Source organism: Phodopus roborovskii, unplaced genomic scaffold (genome assembly GCF_943737965.1).
Source record: "Phodopus roborovskii unplaced genomic scaffold, PHOROB, whole genome shotgun sequence".
Taxonomy (NCBI): Eukaryota; Metazoa; Chordata; class Mammalia; order Rodentia; family Cricetidae; genus Phodopus; species Phodopus roborovskii.
Genome location: NW_026126585.1, coordinates 12,256,420 through 12,277,234, shown reverse-complemented (window position 1 = coordinate 12,277,234; position 20,815 = coordinate 12,256,420). Strand labels below are relative to the sequence as shown.

Sequence of the window (20,815 nt, the reverse complement as noted above, 5' to 3'; positions counted from 1 at the left end):
TGGGTTTTTTTGTTTGTTTTTTTTTTTTTGTTTTTTTTTTTTTTTTTTGATACAGGGTTTCTCTGTATGGCTCTGGAGGCTGTCCTGGAACTCGGCTCTGGAGGCTGTAGACCAGGCTGGTCTTTGAACTCACAGAGATGTGCCTGCCTCTGCCTCCCAAGTGCTGGGATTAAAGGTGTGTGCCAGCCACCAACGCCCGGCTGGTGTATATCTTAAAACCATTCTAAATTGTTAGATAAGGCTCCTGAAAACTTTCAGAGTTAGCTGTTGGTAACACCCATCATTTGGAGTGAGAGTTATAGCTTCAAAATGAAATGTTCATTTAAGAATTGCTGAACCTACCTGGGTGATGGTGGAGGCAATGCTGTGCGCCTTTAATCTCAGTCCTCAGCAGGCAGAGGCAGATCTCTGAGCTTGAGGCCAGCCTGGTCTACAGAGCTCGTTCCAGGACAGCAGTCAGGGAAGCCTAGCCTTGAGAGAGAGAGAGAGAGAGAGAGAGAGAGAGAGAGAGAGAGAGAGAGAGAGAGAGAGAGAACCTCGGGTGTCCTTGTTTCTTCCTTTTTCTCCTCAGCCTTCCTTTTCCTTCCCTCAGTTTCTCCAAAAGTGTGTTAGAGTAAGCACTGTCTGGATCTGACTTTATAGCTTTTACATACGCAGGGTACAGTTGGGGCTCATCCTCTCGTGTGTCCCTAGTTTCTTTGTTCCTGCCAGAAGACCAAACCCAAGTGCTGAAGGCGCCTAGGGCCTGGGATGGCACACACCCGGGGAACTAATCTGGGCATTGTCATTGGACAGTTCCTCCTGGCTAGGGCCAGGGTTGGTAGCTATGCACTCTGGTGCAGACATCGGCTAGCTTACTGTTACAAAGAACAAGGGAGTAGCTCGTTTGATACAGGGCATTCCTAGCATGTACAAAGCCCCAGGCTCAATAAATATTAACATATGCCAGCCGTGGTAGTACATACTAGAGACCAGAATATCAGAAGTTCGAGGTTGTCCTCAGCTACATAGTGAATTCAAGGTCACCCTAGGCTACAGGAGATCCAGGCCCAAAACCAAAGCCGGGGCCAGCAAGTGGGTTAAAGCACTTGCCACCAAGCCTGACCACAGAGTTTGATCCCAGGACCCACATAGTAGAAGGTCCTCTGACCTACACACACACACACACACACACACACACACACACACACACCACATACCACACATACGCTTTAACAAGTAAATAAGTAGTTTTTAAAAAGTCACTAGCTTTCAGAAAGTCCACTCAGCCTGAAGATCTGTGTCACCCTTGTCCACTACAGACACACTAGCATCTCCCTGTACCTGTCCCTCCTTCCTTCTTTCTGACTTCGGCGCAGGTCAGCCTCAATAATCTCAGTGAGAGACACATGTCATATCTTTCCAGTAAACATGGATTTCCATGAGAAACCAGCAGGAAGAAGGTGTTTTTCTTTTCTATTTGGTCCCTCTTTTAGAGCCAGAGTGATACATGTTACGGTAGAGCTGCGGTTTTATTCTAACTAGAAACATACAAGTCTGGAAGGATAGCTGTGTCCTCAACAGATCCATCCGCAGTGTGACTATCAAAGTACCCTTCTTGGGTGTGTTCCCATAATGCAGCTCTCGGCTCCCACAAGTGTCAGCTACTTTGACATTGACCCAATTGGCATTTTGTCAGAGAATGACTTCTAATCTTTACACATTATTACATAGTTCTCCCAGTATGAAAACACGCTGATTACAAATGTTCTTCTGACCAAGGTCGGCAGAAAGAACCTTGTTAAACCAAGGCACACACTTGCCACCTGCAGCTGTGCCTTTTGTTTGTCCAGAGTCTGGACCAGCAGTACCTTGTGCCTTCAGCTGCTTTGTTTGCTATTTAGTAGGTGAGTCTTTGCGCATGCGTGTGAACAAAACGGGAGTCAGCTCCCTGAGAGATTTTAGTCATTTTTCCAGGATTTATTCCTGTGTGTGTGTGTGTGTGTGTGTGTGTGTGTGTGTGTGTGTGTGTGTGTGTAGTTGATTCTCTCCTCCATCTTTATGAAGGTTCCCGGGATTGAACTCAGGTCACTAGATTTGCATATTGAGTGCCTTTACCCACTGAGTCATCTCACCAGCCCCATGCTGAAAAGCTTCTAGGAGTCTAGAACTAAATCCATACATATATGTCATACATGTATGTCATATATGGATCTGAGGGGCAGTAGTATTGTAGCCATGAGCTCACTCAAACGGGCTCACACAGCAACTTCTTAACAGCTGCCACCTAGGCAATAATAATTGCAACATGCCTTTGTCATCGTTGACTATTAGCTACCAATTTCTGAGAATCATTAACACTCACTCATTTTGTGAGCGAGTGGCTTTTCACGATGACAGTTCTATATATGCATATTGTACCTTAACCACGTTTGCCCTCCCCTCTCCCTTCCCACTATCATGTCCCTCCCTGTCATTCTCTAGTTCTTGGAGTTTGTTGTTTCTTTTCATTGATAGGAATAGTCCACAAACTAGACTTGTAACGTAGCCAGTGCCTAGACTAGGAAACTATAGTGTGATGATGGTATTGCCTAGTGGGACAGCAAAGTGAAGCTGAGCTTCTAGATCTGGGAAAGAATGTTCGAAGGTCAGTGACAAAGCACAGCTGAACTAAACGTATAAGCTCTGCAACTGGAGAGACAGCCAGTGGCCAAGAGCGATCTGACTTTGGATTCCCAGGACCCAAACCAAGGGCATCACAACCACTTTAACTCTAGTTTGGGATCTGATGCCCTCTTCTGGCCCCCACTGGCATTGCATGCACACAGTGCACATCAACTCGCCCAGATGTACACATCGCATAAATAAAAAATAGTAAGTGCATTTTAAGAGTGCAACTCTAGAGCCCATTTTATGGCTGAGATCCTGTTAAAATGTGCTTTTCATATGAGAGATGCAGTGAGGATCGTAGTTAGTGTAATTCCTGGGCCACTGATTTGTTTAGTGGGCATTAACTGCACTCACTTTAGTTGTATTAGGGGTCCATCCCAGGGTCTTTCGGCATGCTAGACAAACAGTCTACAGCCTCAGCCCCTTTGACTCTAATTATTATGTAGACTTGCCTCCACTAGTTTTGTCTCTTCTGGAGAATTCTGGGTAATGGGACCCAGGAAATGCTTTTAAGTGCCGAGGAGGAACTAAGCATGTCTAGTCATCTCCGTGTGGATGAGACAGGGAACCAGGCACATCAGTGGTACTCCGCAGGGCTGTCCTGATGCTCATCATCAAATGGGGGCTATTTCGTTCCAGCTGCAGGATGCTTAGCAAAGGGGAGACATTCTAAGCCCCTTCAAGTCTGGTGATGGTTTCTGGTGTCAGGGAAGGGTCCCTTCTGACAAACTCACATCTCTCCAAAGATTCTAAATCGGTTGCTACTTGTTCAGTCATTAGCAAAAGGCTGCCCAGGTTCCAAATATGCTGATGCTTTTTAAGACCTGCCTTGAGAATTTTATTTCAAACCTAGACAGACAAGCTTATCATACATCACTATTTCATCATTATAACCTGTACAACAGAGAAATACGCTATTTCTTGAATATCTATTTTATTTTATTTATGTGTCTGAGCCCGTGTGTGTGGATACCCAGAGAGGAGGGCATTACAGCCGCTCAAGCGGGAGTTACAGGGAGTTATGAGCCACGCCAGTGGGGGTTGGGCATCAAACTGCAGTCTCTGAAAGGTCAGCAAATGTTCCTAGCTGCTGAGCCATCCATGTCTCCAGATCCAAATCTGCCGCTTTAGACAGAGGGTAGGCCGGCCTTTCAGATCCTCTTTTGTCTTCTTCCTTAGAGCAGTTGAACAATTCAGGCACCCTTCCTGTGTGGGAGACCTTCATGTTTTGTGCAAGTAGGAACACAGACCGGATCCACCTCTACACCAAGGTGAGTGTCACACGCACCCTGTATCTCAGAATATAAAGACAGACTTTCCTGTGCCACCTTTCAATGAAGATCTTTAACAGTGAGACAGGCGCCCTGTTTTTTCCCTCCACATAGCTCATCATCAAATTCCTGTGTAAAATCTAAAGACAATGAGAGACAAAAGCAGAATATTTAGACTTCAGGGAAGGAGACCTCGATGTCAGTGTTATTGCTTATCTTGGACACGTCCAGCTGTGTGTTCTGCTTCAATTGCCTCAGCTATAAAATGTAAGGAGGGCCGGGGGATTGTGGCACATACCTCTAGTCCCAGCACTCAGGAGGCAGAGGCAGGCAGATCTCTGTGAGTTCGAGACCAGCCTGGTCTATAAGAGCTAGTTTCAGGACAGCCTCTAAAACCACAGAGAAATGCTGTCTCAAAAAAACAAACAAACAAACAAACAAATAAATAAAATGTAAGGAGGGTTTGTTGCAAGGATAGAATAAGCTCATTCCTGTAGATCTCTTAGCATTTTTAGCAATGTTTTTGTAGCTGCCTAACACCGGACCCCTTTCTTCAACTGCCTCACCCCCACCCCACCCTCCATGCTGGATGTCAGACAGAAGGCTTCCTCTGCTGGCAAAGGTCACACATTTTAGTCTGAGGAGCCCTTTTTATGACAAAATCGTATTGAAGCCACACAGAGCTCTTGTTGATTATGGGTTATACCTATTGATACCCAATCCATTCTGTAGTAAAATGAAGACACTTAAAATATTCGCGTATTCCTAATCAGTTTAAAAATAACTGGTATTTGTACAAATAACAAGTGCTTTTTGTTTGGCTTTGTTTTTTGTTTTTTTTTTTTGTTTTGTTTTGTTTGTTTTGTTTTGGGAGTGTGGGGGTGGTCAAGACAGGGTTTCTCGGTAGCCCTGGCTGTCCTGGAACTCACACTGTAGACCGTGCTGGCCTCAAACTCAGAGATCCACCTGCAAGACTGTTAAGGAGAACTCAGTCATTGGGGAGTAAGAGCTTGACAGACAGATAATACCCCAACTTGTGATTCCGTAGCCCTCTGAGAAGAGCTTGGCAGCTATGTGAGAATCATTAGCCTAACTACGCTGATATGAGTATGGAGAAGTTGGCAGAGATTTTAAATACCTGTTTATTCAGTTTTGAATTTCTAATAGAAACTGTGTTTGCAATTTTATAAATACATGGTCCATTCTATTGAAAGGATACTTTTTGTCTCTTTCACTATTGTATTTCTTTAGTGTAGGAGACTTTCTTGTGTCGCATGTGTGTGGAGATCAGAAAACAACTTCAGGACTCCATTCTCTCCTCCTATCACATGGGTTCAGGGAATTGATCTTAGTTCACGCACTTGGCATCAAACACCTTTCCCCATGTAACCATCTTGCTAGCTTGAAAGAATGGTTTTTAAGATATGACTTAAGGAGCTGAGAATGTTGGTTAATAGAACAGTGTTTGCTGGGCATGTACAAGGCCCTGAGTTCACTATCGAGCACTGAAAAAGCAAAGAAAGAGCCAGGCAGTGGTGGTGCACGCCTTTAATCACAGCACTCAGGAGGCAGGGGCAGGTGGATCTCTGTGAGTTCGAGGCCAGCCTGGTCTACAAGTGTGTCCCAGGACAACCAGGGCTGTTACACAGAGAAACCCTGTCTCAAAAAATCAGGAAGGAAGGAAGGAAGGAAGGAAGGAAGGAAGGAAGGAAGGAAGGAAGGACGGAAGGAAGGACGGAAGGAAGGGACCAAACTGCCTTCAACTGTGTTTTCTTTTTTTAAAAGATTGATTGGTTGATAGATTGATTGATTATGCATACAGTGTTCTGCCTGCATTTATGCCTGTATGCCAGAAGGGGCACCAGATCTTATGTGGGTGCTGGGAACTGAACTCGGGACCTCTGAAGAGCAGCCAGTGCTCTTAACTTCTGAGCCATCTCTCCAGCCCCCAATTGTGTTTTCTGCTAAAGCAGATTTGCTATATGTGTGTGCTGTGCCATCACGTTCAGTCAGAAGGAAATGATTGCAGGCACCAAATCACTGCACAGCATCCACTGTGGGACCACAATGAGACTGAGTCACCAGAGACCAAGCAAGGCGGTACTTGTCCCCCCCGTGGTCCTGAATCCCAGCCCAGACTGGGGAGCTTCTGCACGAGGGGAGGCAGACTGGGGAGCACGCAGGACTTGCCCACGCCCCTCCAAGCAGTCTTTAGTACACGTGCCCACCTCCTGATGGAGCTCCAGGCTGTGCCCTTCTCACCGTCGCATGGAAGGAGCAGAACGATGACCCCACATGGATAGATAAAGATTAGGAGCCAAGAGACTGCCCAGTCAGAACAGAGCATGGCTTCAGAAGCCCCTTGGGTCTGCAAACACTGTATTGTATGGGCAGTGGCCTTCCTCCTTGGGGTGGAGATGGAGGAAACAATCTATACTTAGATATTCCTGATAAAAGGTGGAGTACCCAAGCAGCCTCCTGGTCTCCGCCTGGGCTTCCTGCCCTTAACATTTCTGTCCACAGACTCACAGACATTTTTATGGCTGTTCCAAATACTTTCATATCCCATTACCATAAAAATAGCATCATTCAGCTACTGTCATTTCCTAAACAGGAGATGTAGACGGATGAAATGTCGACTTCTTTTCTCAGCTATGACTGGGTGGGGAGGAAAGTTTACCGTTTTACCCTAGAAGGGCCCAAGGAACCCCTCTACAAGCAGAAGTTTGTAAAATCCTTAGTTCACTGCCTACGCATGTAACCCATGGGGAGTCAGCAACAGAACTTTAGCACCCTATGTCAGGAAGAACTGATTATTGCTGGGAGAATCCCAAGTCCAGGATCTGGAATTGTATCTCCAAATTTAGAATTATGTGATTACATACACAGGTAAATATCACGTCATAAATGCCGGCATCGTTTTCTTCTTCCAAAACAATTGTGGGCTGCTGGCATTTGTTTTGACTAAGAGATTTGAATATGAGGAACTGTTGTTGATGTAGTGAATTTTCACGTGGCAGTCATCCCCTCCTTTAAAAAGGACCGAGTTCCAGGACAGGCTCCAAAGCAACACAGAGAAACCCTGTCTCGAAAAACCGAAAAATAAATAAAAAGACGACATCCGCTCGGGCTTGAGAGGTGGCCCTCCTCGATGCAGTTCTAGCTTCCTCTGCAGATAGGAGCGTGGACAGCTGGTCTTCATGGAGCAGCAATGTAACATGGCTTTGGAGAAGCAGATTTTTAAATAAGTCTCTAGAATTTCTCTGTCTCCCTTCCCCTCCTGACAGTGACAATGGGCAGCTGTGTCAGCCCACCCGGGGAGGGACAGTCAGATGTTTATGAATGCTGTCATTTGCTAGGAGACAGCTCTTTAATACTCTAAAGATCACTTGGGGATTTGCAGGTGCTTGTGTTACTGTCGAGGATGTGCTTCTCTTCTGTGTTAGTTTACAGTTTTTTATCATCCCTGTGTATTCCTCCAAGGTTAGGCAGGGGAGAATTATGTCGGGGCAGTGAGTACAGCATCCAGGCTGACTGCAGGATGCTTGGGCCGTGTCCAGGTAGAGTGCCGCACCCTGTCTCACCTCAGCTCTGCAGGGGACTCATGTGGGGTACACCCTCGTCTCAAATGTGCCTCCTGGTGTGCTTTTTAGGAGACTAGCCATGCTGCATTAGAATTAAACTTTAAGTAGTTACTGGTACCTGTGGACTAAAGTGCACTAACAAGGTCTCCTCATCTGTTATCAGGATGGAAAGCCGATGAGCTGTAATTTCATTCCTTTGGATATAAAACTAGACCTTTGGGAGGACTTACCAGCAAGCTTTCAACTAAAACAGAATCGCTCACTGGTAAGAAGAGTGCTAAATAATACAGTTGCATTTATTTGAAATGAAATTATTTTAGTAATTTTAGAGGTCACTTTTAGTTTAATGAAACAAACCTTATGACTGTCGCAGAGTCAGATTGCAGGCTGCATTTTTATCCATCCAGTCAGTGTCTATTAATTGCACCAGTGCTAAGAATAAATGTGGCATCTGCTTGCTTGGTGAGTGATCACACCTGCCATGGCTGTGAAGGCAGACATATTTCATCTCATCCGTCGGATTAGCAGCGGTGATACATCTGTCGGAATCACACTTCGTCTTCTGAGGTTAAATTCTGACAATGGCACATTCCAAAGAGCCAGGATGATACCACACTGTGACTCTGGATTCACTGCCAGACGGCCCCGAGTGCTGCAGCTGCAGCTGCAGGCCAGGCAGCTGCCTGGGAGATCCTAACCTCCTCGTGTGTGCCGTCATTTATATCTGCAAGGAAGAGCCGGGGTTTGGTTTGCTTGGTTTTGCTTTTACTGTCCTGTTCGTGGAAATGAAATAGTGCCTGGAGGTCAAGCTGCAGCCTCTGATAGCATGAGGTAGCGGTGAGCTATAGCGGTGAGCTATTTCCTTTGGCATCAGTTAATACTGATGCTCAGATTCGGAGAGATGATAGACAGATTGGGTAGATGCATATATAGATACATAGATATGTGATTGATGGAGATAGGTAGATGATAGGTAAGTAGGTAGACAGACAGACAGACAGACTGATAGGTAATAAAACCAAAGCCAGTGAACCGGTTACCCATGATTGATTAATAAAGAACAATTGTGACAAGTCTCAGTTTATCGCTGGCTTTTGTCCTGTGCTGTCTGAGGCATGTACTACAGGGTGATGGTGGGGAGTTGCTCCATCCTCTGTGGCCCCTGCAGCATCTGCTCCCCTGCAGTCAGCTTTCCCCCGGGCTGCTGCAGGGGTCCGTACTTGTGCCCTGTGAGCGCATGCTCACTGTTGGAGCCTGTGTGATCAGGGCATGTGCTGGACTGTTGAAGTGCCTCTAGAGACTCTGGATCGAAGGGCATAGGCAATCCATACCATGGAAGTCGTGTGTCCAGTTGAGGAGACAAACTATAGGACTCAAGCTGTTTGAGGGTGCTGTAAGACATCGGTTTTCTGAGGTTGTGAATACCGTGACTTTCAAAGGGGAACTGTGAACTCTTCCTCGTTTCTCCTGCCAGATTTTGAGGTTTGTCCGAGAGTGGACTAGTCTGACTGCCATGAAGCAGAAGGTGATCAGGAAAAGTGGGCGGCTGTTCCACAGCCCACTCCTGGCCTTGGAAGAGATCACAAAACAACAGGCCAGAGAGAACAGTGCTAAGAGGTAGGAGTGGCCTTTCCTCCCGTCTTGTTTCCCATGGCTCTTTCTATTGGCTGATTGCATTCCAATCCCCGTCTGAGATGTTGTAAGCATCCGAGGCGCCTTGTGGACCACTGATGACATTTTAGTAAGTTGAGGAAACTATGCCGCAGATAGTGTGTTGACCTGCCTCTACAAGCCCTGGGCTCCTTTGTAGCACTGAATAAACCAGCTGTGGGCACACACTTCTAATTCCATCCCTTAAGGGGGGGGGGCATGAAGATCAGGAACTCAAGGTCATTCCCAGCTATATGAGGAGTTCAAAGACAGTCTGGGCAACATGAGACCTTACTGGGAGGGACGGAGGAAGGGAGGGAGGAAAAAAGGAATTATACTTAGTAATAGTTACATCATTTCATAGCAGCGATTTCAGTGAGGTCTGCTGGAAGACATCACGTTGTACTTTGCTTATAGGGAACCCTACTCAGAGACAGGGGTTGTGGCACCTGCGAGCTACTGAGCCTGGGCAGTTACTGCAGAGAGACTCAGGGCATGTACTGGGTCTCCACCTGCCATGCAGCAGGGGCTGGTCCTATTGTAACATGCCACCGTGTTTCTAGAAGTGGAAAATAATGGTCAGGTCCGTGGTTGGAAAGTAAAGGTTAACTGTGACACATTTTTAGTATCATCTGCCATCATCACCAAAAGTCCATTTCTAATCCCATATGTGACATCGTAAGCATCTGTGACTCCCTTCAGTGGCTTTCTCTGTGGTCACAGACCCTGGTTCTCTCGGCACGGAACAAAGAGGTGCCAGGAGAAGTTGCCAGCTGCTCTGTAGTAAAGTTCTCTGTATGAAGGAAATCCCAGAGTGACAAACCTAACACACCTTCCTCTGTAAGTCTTTATTGCATTAATAAGTAAGGGACTGGCGAGATAGCTCAGTGGTTATGTGACCTTGCGGCTCTTGCAGAGGACCTGGGTTTGGTTCCCAGCACACGCATCACGGCTTACAGTCATCTGTGATCCAGTTCAAGGGGATCTAAGTCCTCCCTCCTCTGGCCTCCACAGGCACCATGTCCCCTTAAGGGTCGCAGTGGAGGCGTTTTAGATGACCACAACTACAGAACACACCTAGGGACCTCCTTGTTTAAGGAATCGACCCTGGGATCGGAAGGGGATGTTGCCAGGGTTCATCTAGACACCTTGGTGACTGATCAGAGGGAGGAAGAGAAAGGGACATCCTGTGCTGGCCGTCACTGAGTGGCTGTGGCAGGAGGAAGGGTGTGTCTACAGAGCAGGTGCCGGAGCCCGGGCTGAGAGGCAGAGCCCCCCCCCCAGAGGCAGCGCTAGACCCCTAGTCTCTCCCCCTTCTCATCCTACCTGATTACTTTTTAGAGAAATTTAACGCAGGAACCTCTTAGATGAAGAGAGATGCATCACACTTCCCTTCCTAGGCATGCGCAGGGAGGATTCATGTCTTTAAATTATTAGATGTCAGGCTGGAGACATGGCTCAGTATGTACATCACCTGTATGAAGACCAAAGTTCATACCCCAGCACCCAGATATAAGCTGAGTTGATGCAGCCATCAGCTCAGGACACAGAGACAGGGGTCCTTTGGGCAAGCTGACTAGCTAGACCGGCCAAATTAGAGAGCCCCATCTCAGCAAGAGACCCTGTTTTGGTAATGTGGGATGTGATCCAGCAGCAAGACACCTGACAACTACCCTCGGCCTCCATATATGCACCCAAATGTATTCACACTTTCATACACACACACACACACACACACACACACACACACACACACACACACACACACTGAACGTCTCAAGAAGAGCAACAACAAAAAAGACAAAAGCACTAAATTTTGGTATTCCTGAAAAAAATGATTAGATGTCCCACAAGATTACAGCTACAGCAAAGAGCCCCAGCAGTTAGTTGTAGGCCTTATTCAAGCTGAGGTATCGAAGCCAGCTTCCAGATGACTCAGTCACAATGACTGGAAATGACCAAGACCGACAACCATGGCATTGTTCCTGAATGAGTTCCATTTCTCAAAGACTGGGCCTGACTTAGTGGCAGTCCTGTTATGTTTGACCCTCCTACTAGCAGGCCAGCACCCTAGAGCCCAGGGATATATCCATCAATCCATCACTATGAGCCACTTCCCAAGGCACACACTTCTTTTAAAAATGCCTATCCTGGGGGCTAGAGCGATGGCTCAGAGGTCAAGAGCATTGGCTGTTCTTCCAAAAGCCACATGGTGGCTCACAACAATCTCTAGTGAGCTCTAATGCCCTCTTCTGGTGTGCAGGCATACAGGCAGATAGAACACTCAGGAAAAAAAAAAAAAAAAATCTTTAGAAATTTTTTAGATGTCTATCCTCTACTGGAATCTTATTCAGACACTGGTTTTTGTAGGTACCAGTGTTCTGTGTTTGCGAAAATTGAGATTTACCATACTCCTTTTGGGAGCTGGCATACTTACTTCCATGAATGTCTGCAGGCCACAATGAAAAATGGAATATTGGTAACTTGACACTAAGTCTTAAAAGGTGTCACTTCCCTTCTTTGCCCTCAATGTCTTTCTTACAGTTTCCAAAAACTTAATGTTTAACCTTTTTATATGAAAGCAAGTGGTCATGTTCAGTATTTAATTCTGCCTAGATGGCCCAGAAACTCCAGGGCTCTCCTGTCTGCCTCCCATCACACCATAGGACCACTGGGGTCCAGATGCCTGCTACCCTGTTAGTCTTGGCGTTGTTTTGCTAGTGAAAACATGAGGAGATGAGCGCTCCCCACTGGTAGAGCCCTGTACTGCCACACTGCAGCAGAGAACAGCCTGTCAGGACTTACCCACACATACAGCAGCCGAGACTGTCGTTGGCTTTTGTTTTCTCTCACCGTATTCACTGTGTTCTCTGGCTGTCCCAGAACTCACTACGTAGACCAGGCTGGCCTTGAACTCACAGAGATCCACCTGCCTCTGTCTCCTAAGTGCTGGGATTAAAGGTGTATGGCACTAAGTGCAGCTCAAAGCAGCCAAGACTTTTAACCTAGAGTTAAAAGTTCTAGTTCTGGGGATTTAGTATATATGTGTGTTTGTGTTTCGTGTGTGTGTGTGTGTGTGTGTGTGTGTGTGTGTGTGTGTGTAGGGAATATCCTCAATTGCCTTTCTATCTTTTTCACTGAGGCATGTCTCTCAAACCCATAGCTTACTTATATGGTTTCTGAGGCAGAGTTCAGTGGGCTGCCACGCCTATCGCATACACGTGGGTTCTTGGGCATCCAAACCCTGGTTCTCACATTTGCTCATCGAGCACTTTAAGCCCTGGATCATGACCCTAATTCCTATATATACAGTTCATGTGTTAAAAATACAGTGGAGGGCTGGAGAGATTGTTCAGGGGTTAGGAGCACTGGCTGCTCTTCTAGAAGACCCAGGTTCAGTTCCCAGCACCCACAGGGCAGCTCAAGACAGACTGTAACTCCAGCTCCAGGAGATCAGATGCCACCTCTGCTTCCCTAACGCACTAGGCACACAAGTGGTACACAGACATGTGTGCAGACAAACAGCTACACGCACAAACCAAAATATCTTTAGAGACCCGTGTCTTCTTTAGACTCTAGAGCATTTTTTAAATGTGGTGGGTATAAATGTTGCCTCACAGCCCACTAATCAGAAACTGGGTTCATAGGTCATTACATGGTTTATCCTCCACATTATGGAGTGCATGGAACAATTAAAATGAATAGAGAGGGCTGGGCAGATGGTTCCGGTGAGTAAAGAGAACTTGCTGTGTGGGCACGAAGGCCAGTATTCAAATCCCCATCACCCACGTTAAAAAATAAAAATCTGGGCATGAAGAAATTTGTATTTAAATTTATGTGGAATTTAAAATATCTACAGTAAGGGTAAACTAGCTTAGAAACTGGGTCATGCTAATTAGAAAAAAAATAATTGGATAATTTGCATTTCACCTACTTAATTCCCCCTTCACCTTTAAATGAATTATTTTCTTTTTTACTTCTAGCATCTACACCAGGTGTGTTACTGATAGTTCGCTAGAGGGTCTGGTTCCCGCACCAAAAGAGCAAGTTAAGGGGCTGCTATTTTGGGCCGAAACCCTGAGCTTATAGGAGATCCAGTTGAACTCAGTTAACTAAAAGACTCGTTCACACAAAAGCTGTGCAGGGTTGAGGCTGAAGAGGTGATTTGCTGAGGCCTCAGAGAGATTCAGAAGACGAGGGACTCACTTGGGAAGTTTCCTGCAGCTTGAGAGGCAGTTCCCTTTAGACTGTCAGTCATGCGTGTATTTGATCATTATGCCCACATCCTCTCTTTCCTTTCTTCCAACTTTGAAAATGTCGGTGTTCTAGTTCTCTCGCTATAAGGAAATACTCAGCAGGAGTAACTTGGACAGGAAAGGATTTGATCGGCTTCTACTTCAGGTCACACTCCATCATCGATGAGGGAAGTTGGGCTGGGAACTCCTAAGAGGGAGGAACCATGAGGTTTGCTGCCTGCTGGTTATCCGTCTGGCTCGCTCTGTTTGTGTTCTTGCTAGCTTTCTTACACAAAGTGGGGCCATCTATCTGCCAGGAAATGGTGCCACCCACAGTGGCTGGTACCTCCTACGCTAGTGAACTATCGACGTTTGCCCACAGACGTGCCCACAGGCTAAGCAGATCCCAGCAATGCCTCAACTAGGCAGTGTTTAGTTAACAATTAAAAATCATGAATGACTCTCGAGTTCCTTGGAGGAGTGAATGTCGTGACAACTGATTGGGAGCAAAGTTATATGCGTTTCCCACATAACAAGTAGCAGCCAGAAGGACACACATGTTTCCAAACGTCATGGTCAGCATAGGAAACATAATTGGACCTTGCTTTTGCCAGGAGCACTGTGAACCTAAGTTACAGATACTGCTTGAGAAAACAGTGCAGAACACTTGACTAGCACGCATGAGGTAGGTTCCAGAGTTGGTACCGGGTGGAAAAGGGACATCCATCAAGTTGAGATTGTATTGGCAACCCACGGTGGTCTGGCTAGATGGCTCAGTGGGTAAAGGTATTTGCCACCAAACTTGAGTTCAGTCCTTGTTTTTAAAAGATTTAAGGGGCTATAGAGCTGGCTCAGTGGTTACGAGGGTTACAAGTACTTGCTGCTTAAGAGGATCTGGGTTTGATTTCCAGCACCCAATATTGGACAGCTCACAACTGCTTATTACTCCTTTTCCAGTAGGAATCTGGTGCCCTCTTCTGGCCATTGTAGGTACTGCATGTGCTCACTCATGCTGGTGCTCACTTTCTCCTCTCTCTCTCTCTCTCTCTCTCTCTCTCTCCATCCTCCCTCCTTCGTCTCTTCCTCTCTGTGTGTACATGCATACATGCACACACACAATTTTTAAATTGCAAGGATTTTCTAAAAATGCAGAAAATAACTGAGTAGCGCACATTCTTAACACCAGCACTTTGTAAAGCAGAGACAAGCAGATCTCTGCGAGTTCAAGGCCAGCTTGGCCTACACAGGGAGTTTCAGGCCAGCCAAGACTACAAAATGGGACTCAAAACAGGAAAGAATACTGAAACTTTTCCTTTTTATATCCACACTCACCCCCCAATACCCTCCCTTGTCCCCTCCCACTGGCCTCTTCTTCTTAGCTAGTCTCACTTCTGTATCCACCCCTTCGTGTGTGTGTGTGTGTGTGTGTGTGTGTGTGTGTGTGTGGCCTGTGAACTTACTCAGGGTTGCTTACGGCGGCATGGCTGAAGATTTAATTACCGGAGCACGGGCGCCTCGGCAGCGGGTAAACACCGAGCCATGTGTCTCCCTCCCCAGAAACTCCTGTATGAGGAAAAAACATATTTAACATCTAATTGTTCTAGATATATCACTAAAGAAGATGTTGCCACGGCCTCCATGAATAAGGTGAAAGCTGATGGCGGCCACATCCGTCTGATCGCCAGGGAATCCAGGACACAGGACCCTTCTAAAGAGTAAGTGGCCCGTGATTCTTACACATAGTAAAGAACACTGCTTCCATATCACACAGCAATTTCTGTGATGACAGCCCCCTGCTGTGGCCACTTCAGACGTCACGAGTCAGTAGCTTTTTAGGCCTTCTAACAACCTCAGAGGCCATGAGCTCATCACCGTAGACATTAGAGATGAGGGATGCCCCAAACCAGGGCCCCATGTGACCTGCCCCAAGCCTGGGCGACCTGACCTCAGGCCTGAGCCCTGAGCCAGCCTGGCGCTGTCCCAGTGGGCTGTCATCAACCCAGTATGCTTGGGATCTGGTCCAGTGAGCGAGTGCCCTGTTGTGTTCCACCTCTAATGTTTACCTGGTCAACTTGGCGTTTACCTGGAGAAACCTGAAATTTAGCAGGTTTTCTGTTCTTATCCCTGTCCCTCTGGCTGTGACAGTACCTTCGCCCTGCAAGGCAGCAAAAAACCAGGAAGAATCCATAGTGCCGAGGCTGAGGAGGTGTCTGTGCCAGCCAGTGAGGGCAGCGCAGACACCAGGGAGCTCGCACTAGTTTGAATGAGCATTTCAGGTGCGTCTCATTGGCCAGCATCGGCTGCCGTCTGCAAGTGCTCAGTGCCCGAAAGGGGGTGCTTGTGTCGAATTCATTTTTGTGGGGTGACTATGGGGTACCGACCACAGCTATTTCACCTCCTGACTGAACATCAGATCTGGGCCCAGCTTCATTGCTCACCCGTACGGTGTCTTGTTCAATCGTAGAAAGCTTGACAGAGCCTGTGTCCCGTCTCTGAAGCCCTGTCCGGCTGACCCCACCGTTGAGCCAACCTCATCCAAAGGCTACATTCAGGCCGTGGATAAGGAAGGGAGGCCACTCTGTCTCCGCTGCCAGCAACCCACCTGCCAGCCTGAGCAAGGGCTCAGCGCCTGGGACTCACGGTTCTGCTCCCAGAAATGCCAGGAGGAATTCTGGATCCGATCCAGTAACAGTTACCTGAGGGCCCAGGTGTTTGCGACAGAACATGGTGTGTGTCAGCTATGCAGGGTGAATGCACACGAACTCTTTCTTCGGGTAAGAGATGCTCCTAAAAGTCAGAGGAAGAATCTTCTAGATGCTGCCTGGACTGCAAAGCTCCCATTGGAGCAGGTATGTCGTCATGGCCTGTCAGGGGCAGTGGTGCGGTCAGTGGCGAATGCCCGTGGACTCTGTCAGTTTCTAGCCTTGTAACAATGTGAACCAAGGGAGAGAAAATAAAGAACCCACCCAGCATCCCCCAGCGTTCGCAGTTACCATGTTGCTGTTGGCTTCCATCTGTCTCTCGCTTTGTTCAGTCAGCTTGCCTCCATTATGCGGCTCATGGGCAATGCCTGCCTGCCCCCCTCCTCTCCACCCCGCCCCCTCCTCTCCACCCCGCCCCCTCCTCTCCACCCCGCCCCCTCCTCTCCACCCCGCCCCCTCCTCTCCACCCCCGCCCCCCCTCTCCACCCCCGCCCCCCCCTCTCCACCCCCGCCCCCCCTCCACCCCCGCCCCCCCTCTCCACCCCCGCCCCCCTCTCCACCCCCGCCCCCCTCCTCTCCACCCCGCCCCCTCCTCTCCACCCCGCCCCTCCTCTCCACCCCCGCCCCCCTCTTACCTCTCTCCTTTGTTCTTCCCCCCTCCCCCTCCTTCTTCCTTTCTCCCCCTTCCTTTCCCCTTCCCTCCTTCTCTTCCACTTCCTGTCTTTTCCTTCTTTCCAGTTCCCTTCCCTTTCTGCCTCTCTTACCGTGCCCCTCCCTCTCCTCCTTCCCTCCCCCTCCCCCCATTCCCATCCCTCCTTCTTGCTTCCCCTCCCTGTTCCCGCCTCTTCCCTCCTCTGAGTTCTTCCTCTCCTAAAATAGAATCACAGTAATCCCTCCGTTATAGGAAGTGCATGTCTACTTTTCAAGACTGTCTTTTTATTTTGGTCAAATCGGGATCCAAGCATGTCTTAGTTTTGCATGTAATGCCATTTATGCTTGGTTTAGTCTCTAGCACCCCCTCCCTTTTTTATACTGTTGATTAGGGAAAGAAACAGGGTCATTTCCGGGTAGAGCTTCCTGCATTCTGTATGTCCCCTGACTTGCTTCCCTGTCCCGACAGCTTCCTGAGTCGTGGCTGTACGGTCTCAGGGTGTGCTTGGGCTCTGACTCTGTTTTAAGAGGTGGGACATGGCTGCAAACAGGCCCTGAGCTGTTTCCAGTGTTAGTGTCTTACGGCTTACAGTGACAAGGCTGTGTGTGCGGTCCACTGTAAAATACCATTTTAATAAAAGTTTATGGCCAGTTATTGTGCCTAGCACACTCATCAGTATTCACTCAGCTTCCAAAGCACAGTCAGATATGTGATCTTCTTAGAAAAAGTATTCTCAGTTTCCAACTAAAGGAAAATGTTTCATTTTGTGGTGTGCTTAATCAAAAAAGAGTCTCCCAGGCAATCGCTGCCCACTAAAATATCAGGTAAATTCCTGTCGGTTAAACAAATTACATATTTTTAGCTAGGTATGGTGGCACACACCGTTAGTCCCAGCACTAGGGAGGCAACGGCAAGAGGATCTCTGCAAGTTTGGGGCCAGCCTGGTCTAAAGAGTGAGTGCCAGGACAGCCAGGGCCACACAGAGAAACCCTGACGAAAATTAATTGATAAAAAAGTATCTGTTTTAATTGAATTCACCTGCTACATTATGATAGAATGGGCTAACATTCATTTCTAAAAGAGGAACTGATGTGTCTCTTGGATCTAGAGACACACTATTTCTCTAACAGAGTTCCTGAGATTTCCCTTGGTCTGACTGATGAGGGAGAAACCGCACCCTTAGGAGCATATCAGTCAAGCTCCCAAATTGCCTGCTGCCCAGGCATGCGGGCTTTCTGAAGATGTGAAAGGACTCAAGGTCATCCTGAAAGTGACCTGTCTTGGTCTGTAGCAGTCACATGTTAGACATCGCACCCAGGATGTCTGGGGGAAGAAACCTTGGCAAGAAGCTGATGCCGACTGAATAGGAGTCTTTCATGGGCAAATTCAGCATTTTGACAGCTGTCCCCCCAGAGATCCACTGCACATTTACCAGAGAAATAAAGACATTTTCTGGATCATTGCGTCTTTCAGAGATGCTCTGAGAGAAAAAATTGGCTGCAAAAGGCAGAACCAAACACAGTCTTTTCTTCTAAGACTGCAATTTAGAATGAAATTTCTAGTTACTTCCAAATCTCAATCTGTTCCTTCTAACAGAAGGCAGAAAGTTCAGTTCAGAATAGAGAAAGACATGTATTGACAAAAATCAGCAGGACACAGTCAACTGCACCAACTTGCTACCCGGGAATGCCTCAGGGGTCGACACTATTGGTCAGGTCACTGGTCCATCCCAGAGCCTTACACATTTTCTCAAAAGTGCCTTCTTTACAAATGTTCAGTTTGGCCTGCACCATCTACGAAATAGGTTGTCTTTTTTTCCAGGGTGTATGTTTGACATCTGTCTTAGGATTTCTATTGCTGTGAAGAGACATCATGACCACAGCAACTCTTATAAAGGAAAACATTTAATTGGGGCTGGCTTACAGTTCAGACCTTTAGTCCACTGACATCATGGCAGGAAACATGGTGCTAGAGAAGAATCCAAGAGTCCTACATCTTGATCCACAGGCAGGAGGAGACTGAACCACCCTATGTGTAGCTTGAACATATGAGACCTCAAAGCCTGGCCCCAATGTGACACACTTTCTCCAACAAGGTTACACTAACTCTAACAAAGCCACACCTAACAGTACCACTCCCTATGGGCTAAGAACTCAAACACACGAGTCTGTGGGGCCATACTACTCAAAGCACTGCAACACCTGTCAAAAAGTATAAATCTAGGGCTGCCTGGGTCTCTTTCTGGGTCCTCTGTTGTGTTCCATTGGGCTCTGTGTCTTTTTTCTGCCAGCAGTATACTGTCTTTGTCGCTCTGAGGTCAGGCATATGATGTCTCTGACTGTGTGTTCTTCCTGCAGCTAAATGAGATGCTGAGGGACCCAGCAGAAGGCCACTTCTGGCAGGTGGACCACGTCAAGCCAGTGTATGAGGGAGGAGGACAGTGCTCCCTGGACAACCTGCAGACTCTCTGCACGGTGTGCCACAAGGAGGTCAGTGACTGACACTCAGGCGTGAGTCCAAGCCCTGGGGCAACTGTGCCCACTGGGGGGCGGGCAAGCTTGCAGCCCCATCTGGGAGCAGAGAGCCCAATGTTTCTTTTGTCACTGACACTTGGCTCTGTGGAATTGCCCAGTCACACAGGTGCAAGACAGCTGCTACCCTGGTAATTCATTCTCCAGGCAGAGGGTACGGCTCAGTGTGGGTAGAGCACTCACTTGACACTCACAAGGCCCTGGGTTCCATCCCTGCCCTGCACAAACTGGGTGTGTTGGTAGCACAAGCAAGAGGACCAAGACTAAAGCCAGCCTGGTCTTCAGAGCCAGTTCCAGACGGCCAGGGCTACACAGAGGGAAACTCTGTCTAGGGAAAAAAAAAAAAAAAAAAAACAGTTCTAAGTCAGCACTTGAGAGGCCAGTGGATCTCTGAGTTCGAGGCCAGCCTGGTCTACATAGTAAGCTCCAGGACAGCCAGAGCTAGACAATCGGAATCCGTCTCAACAACAAAGAGCTCAAGGCCATTCTTAGCTACACAGTGAGTGTGGGGCTGCTACATAAGACCATATCTAAAGGAATAAAGGATTTCACAAAAAGGAATGCCATCTTTCCTATGTTTGTTTGATTTAGGGATTCATATATATATATATATATATATATATATTAACCAAGTCCATTTCAATGAAAACAAACATTTATAGAAAATATTTGGGAATTTGGGTGTCGTTCTTCCCAAAATACTTCCTGATGGTAAGGGGCGCTGTCATGGGGGATTCTAAGAAGATGCAGAAATCCTGGCTGTAGTCCGTAATGATTTTGGGATTCTTGTGGAAAACAAATTTAATTATTTTTATTTGCATTGGTGTTTTGCCTGCATGTATGTCTGTATAAGGATGTCAGGTCTGGGAGTTATAGACAGTTGTGAGCTGCCTGTGGGTGCTGGGAACTGAACCTGGGTCCTCAGAAGAGCAGTCAGTGTGCTCTTAACCACTAAACCATCTCTCTTTATTTGGACTTAGCAGAAGGATCGATTCCATCCATTTGACTTTCTACAGTGTCATTTATGTGTTCACTTGGGAATGAATTTTCTGAGCTGGGCTCAGAAAACAAGAAGACAAACTTTATACCCACCAAACTCTGGGAACTTTAGATGTATTGTAAGCACCTACTCAGCTGAGGAGATTCATGGCTTCTCTTAGTCCTCTAATGCAGGATTCATAGTCTTCTGGGCAGTGAGACACTTCCACGAGGACCCGTTTTCTCCTGAGACCACTAACCTAGGATCTCAGGTCGCTTGCCTGTGCTTGGAGCACTCTGCCTGAAGCGTGGAGTGCCTCCTGTAGGCTAAGCACCGCACATCTGGGTAATGTACAGCAAACTGTCTTCCCCCTACCCTGAACCGGGCATCTCTTGACTTCTAGAGAACTGCACAGCAAGCCAAGGAAAGGGTTCAGGCGAGACGACGCTCCCTGGCACTGAAGCACGGATCAGACATCACTCGGTTCCTGGTAAAGAAGTAGACAGAGCAGATGGCCGGCAGGGAGAGGGATTCCACACTGGAGCAGATGGCCTGCAGGTAG

General features: G+C 47.4%; 1 protein-coding gene across 1 annotated transcript in view; it reads left to right on the top strand.

Moving 5' to 3' along the window:
• Positions 1 to 20,815, top strand: part of Zranb3 (zinc finger RANBP2-type containing 3) — a 134,621-nt gene extending 113,806 nt beyond the window's left edge. Inside the window, 7 exon segments of the mRNA XM_051204011.1 lie at positions 3,829 to 3,920; positions 7,668 to 7,769; positions 8,979 to 9,121; positions 14,994 to 15,104; positions 15,854 to 16,238; positions 19,101 to 19,232; positions 20,657 to 20,815. Coding sequence (XP_051059968.1) covers positions 3,829 to 3,920; positions 7,668 to 7,769; positions 8,979 to 9,121; positions 14,994 to 15,104; positions 15,854 to 16,238; positions 19,101 to 19,232; positions 20,657 to 20,815 — 1,124 coding nt within the window.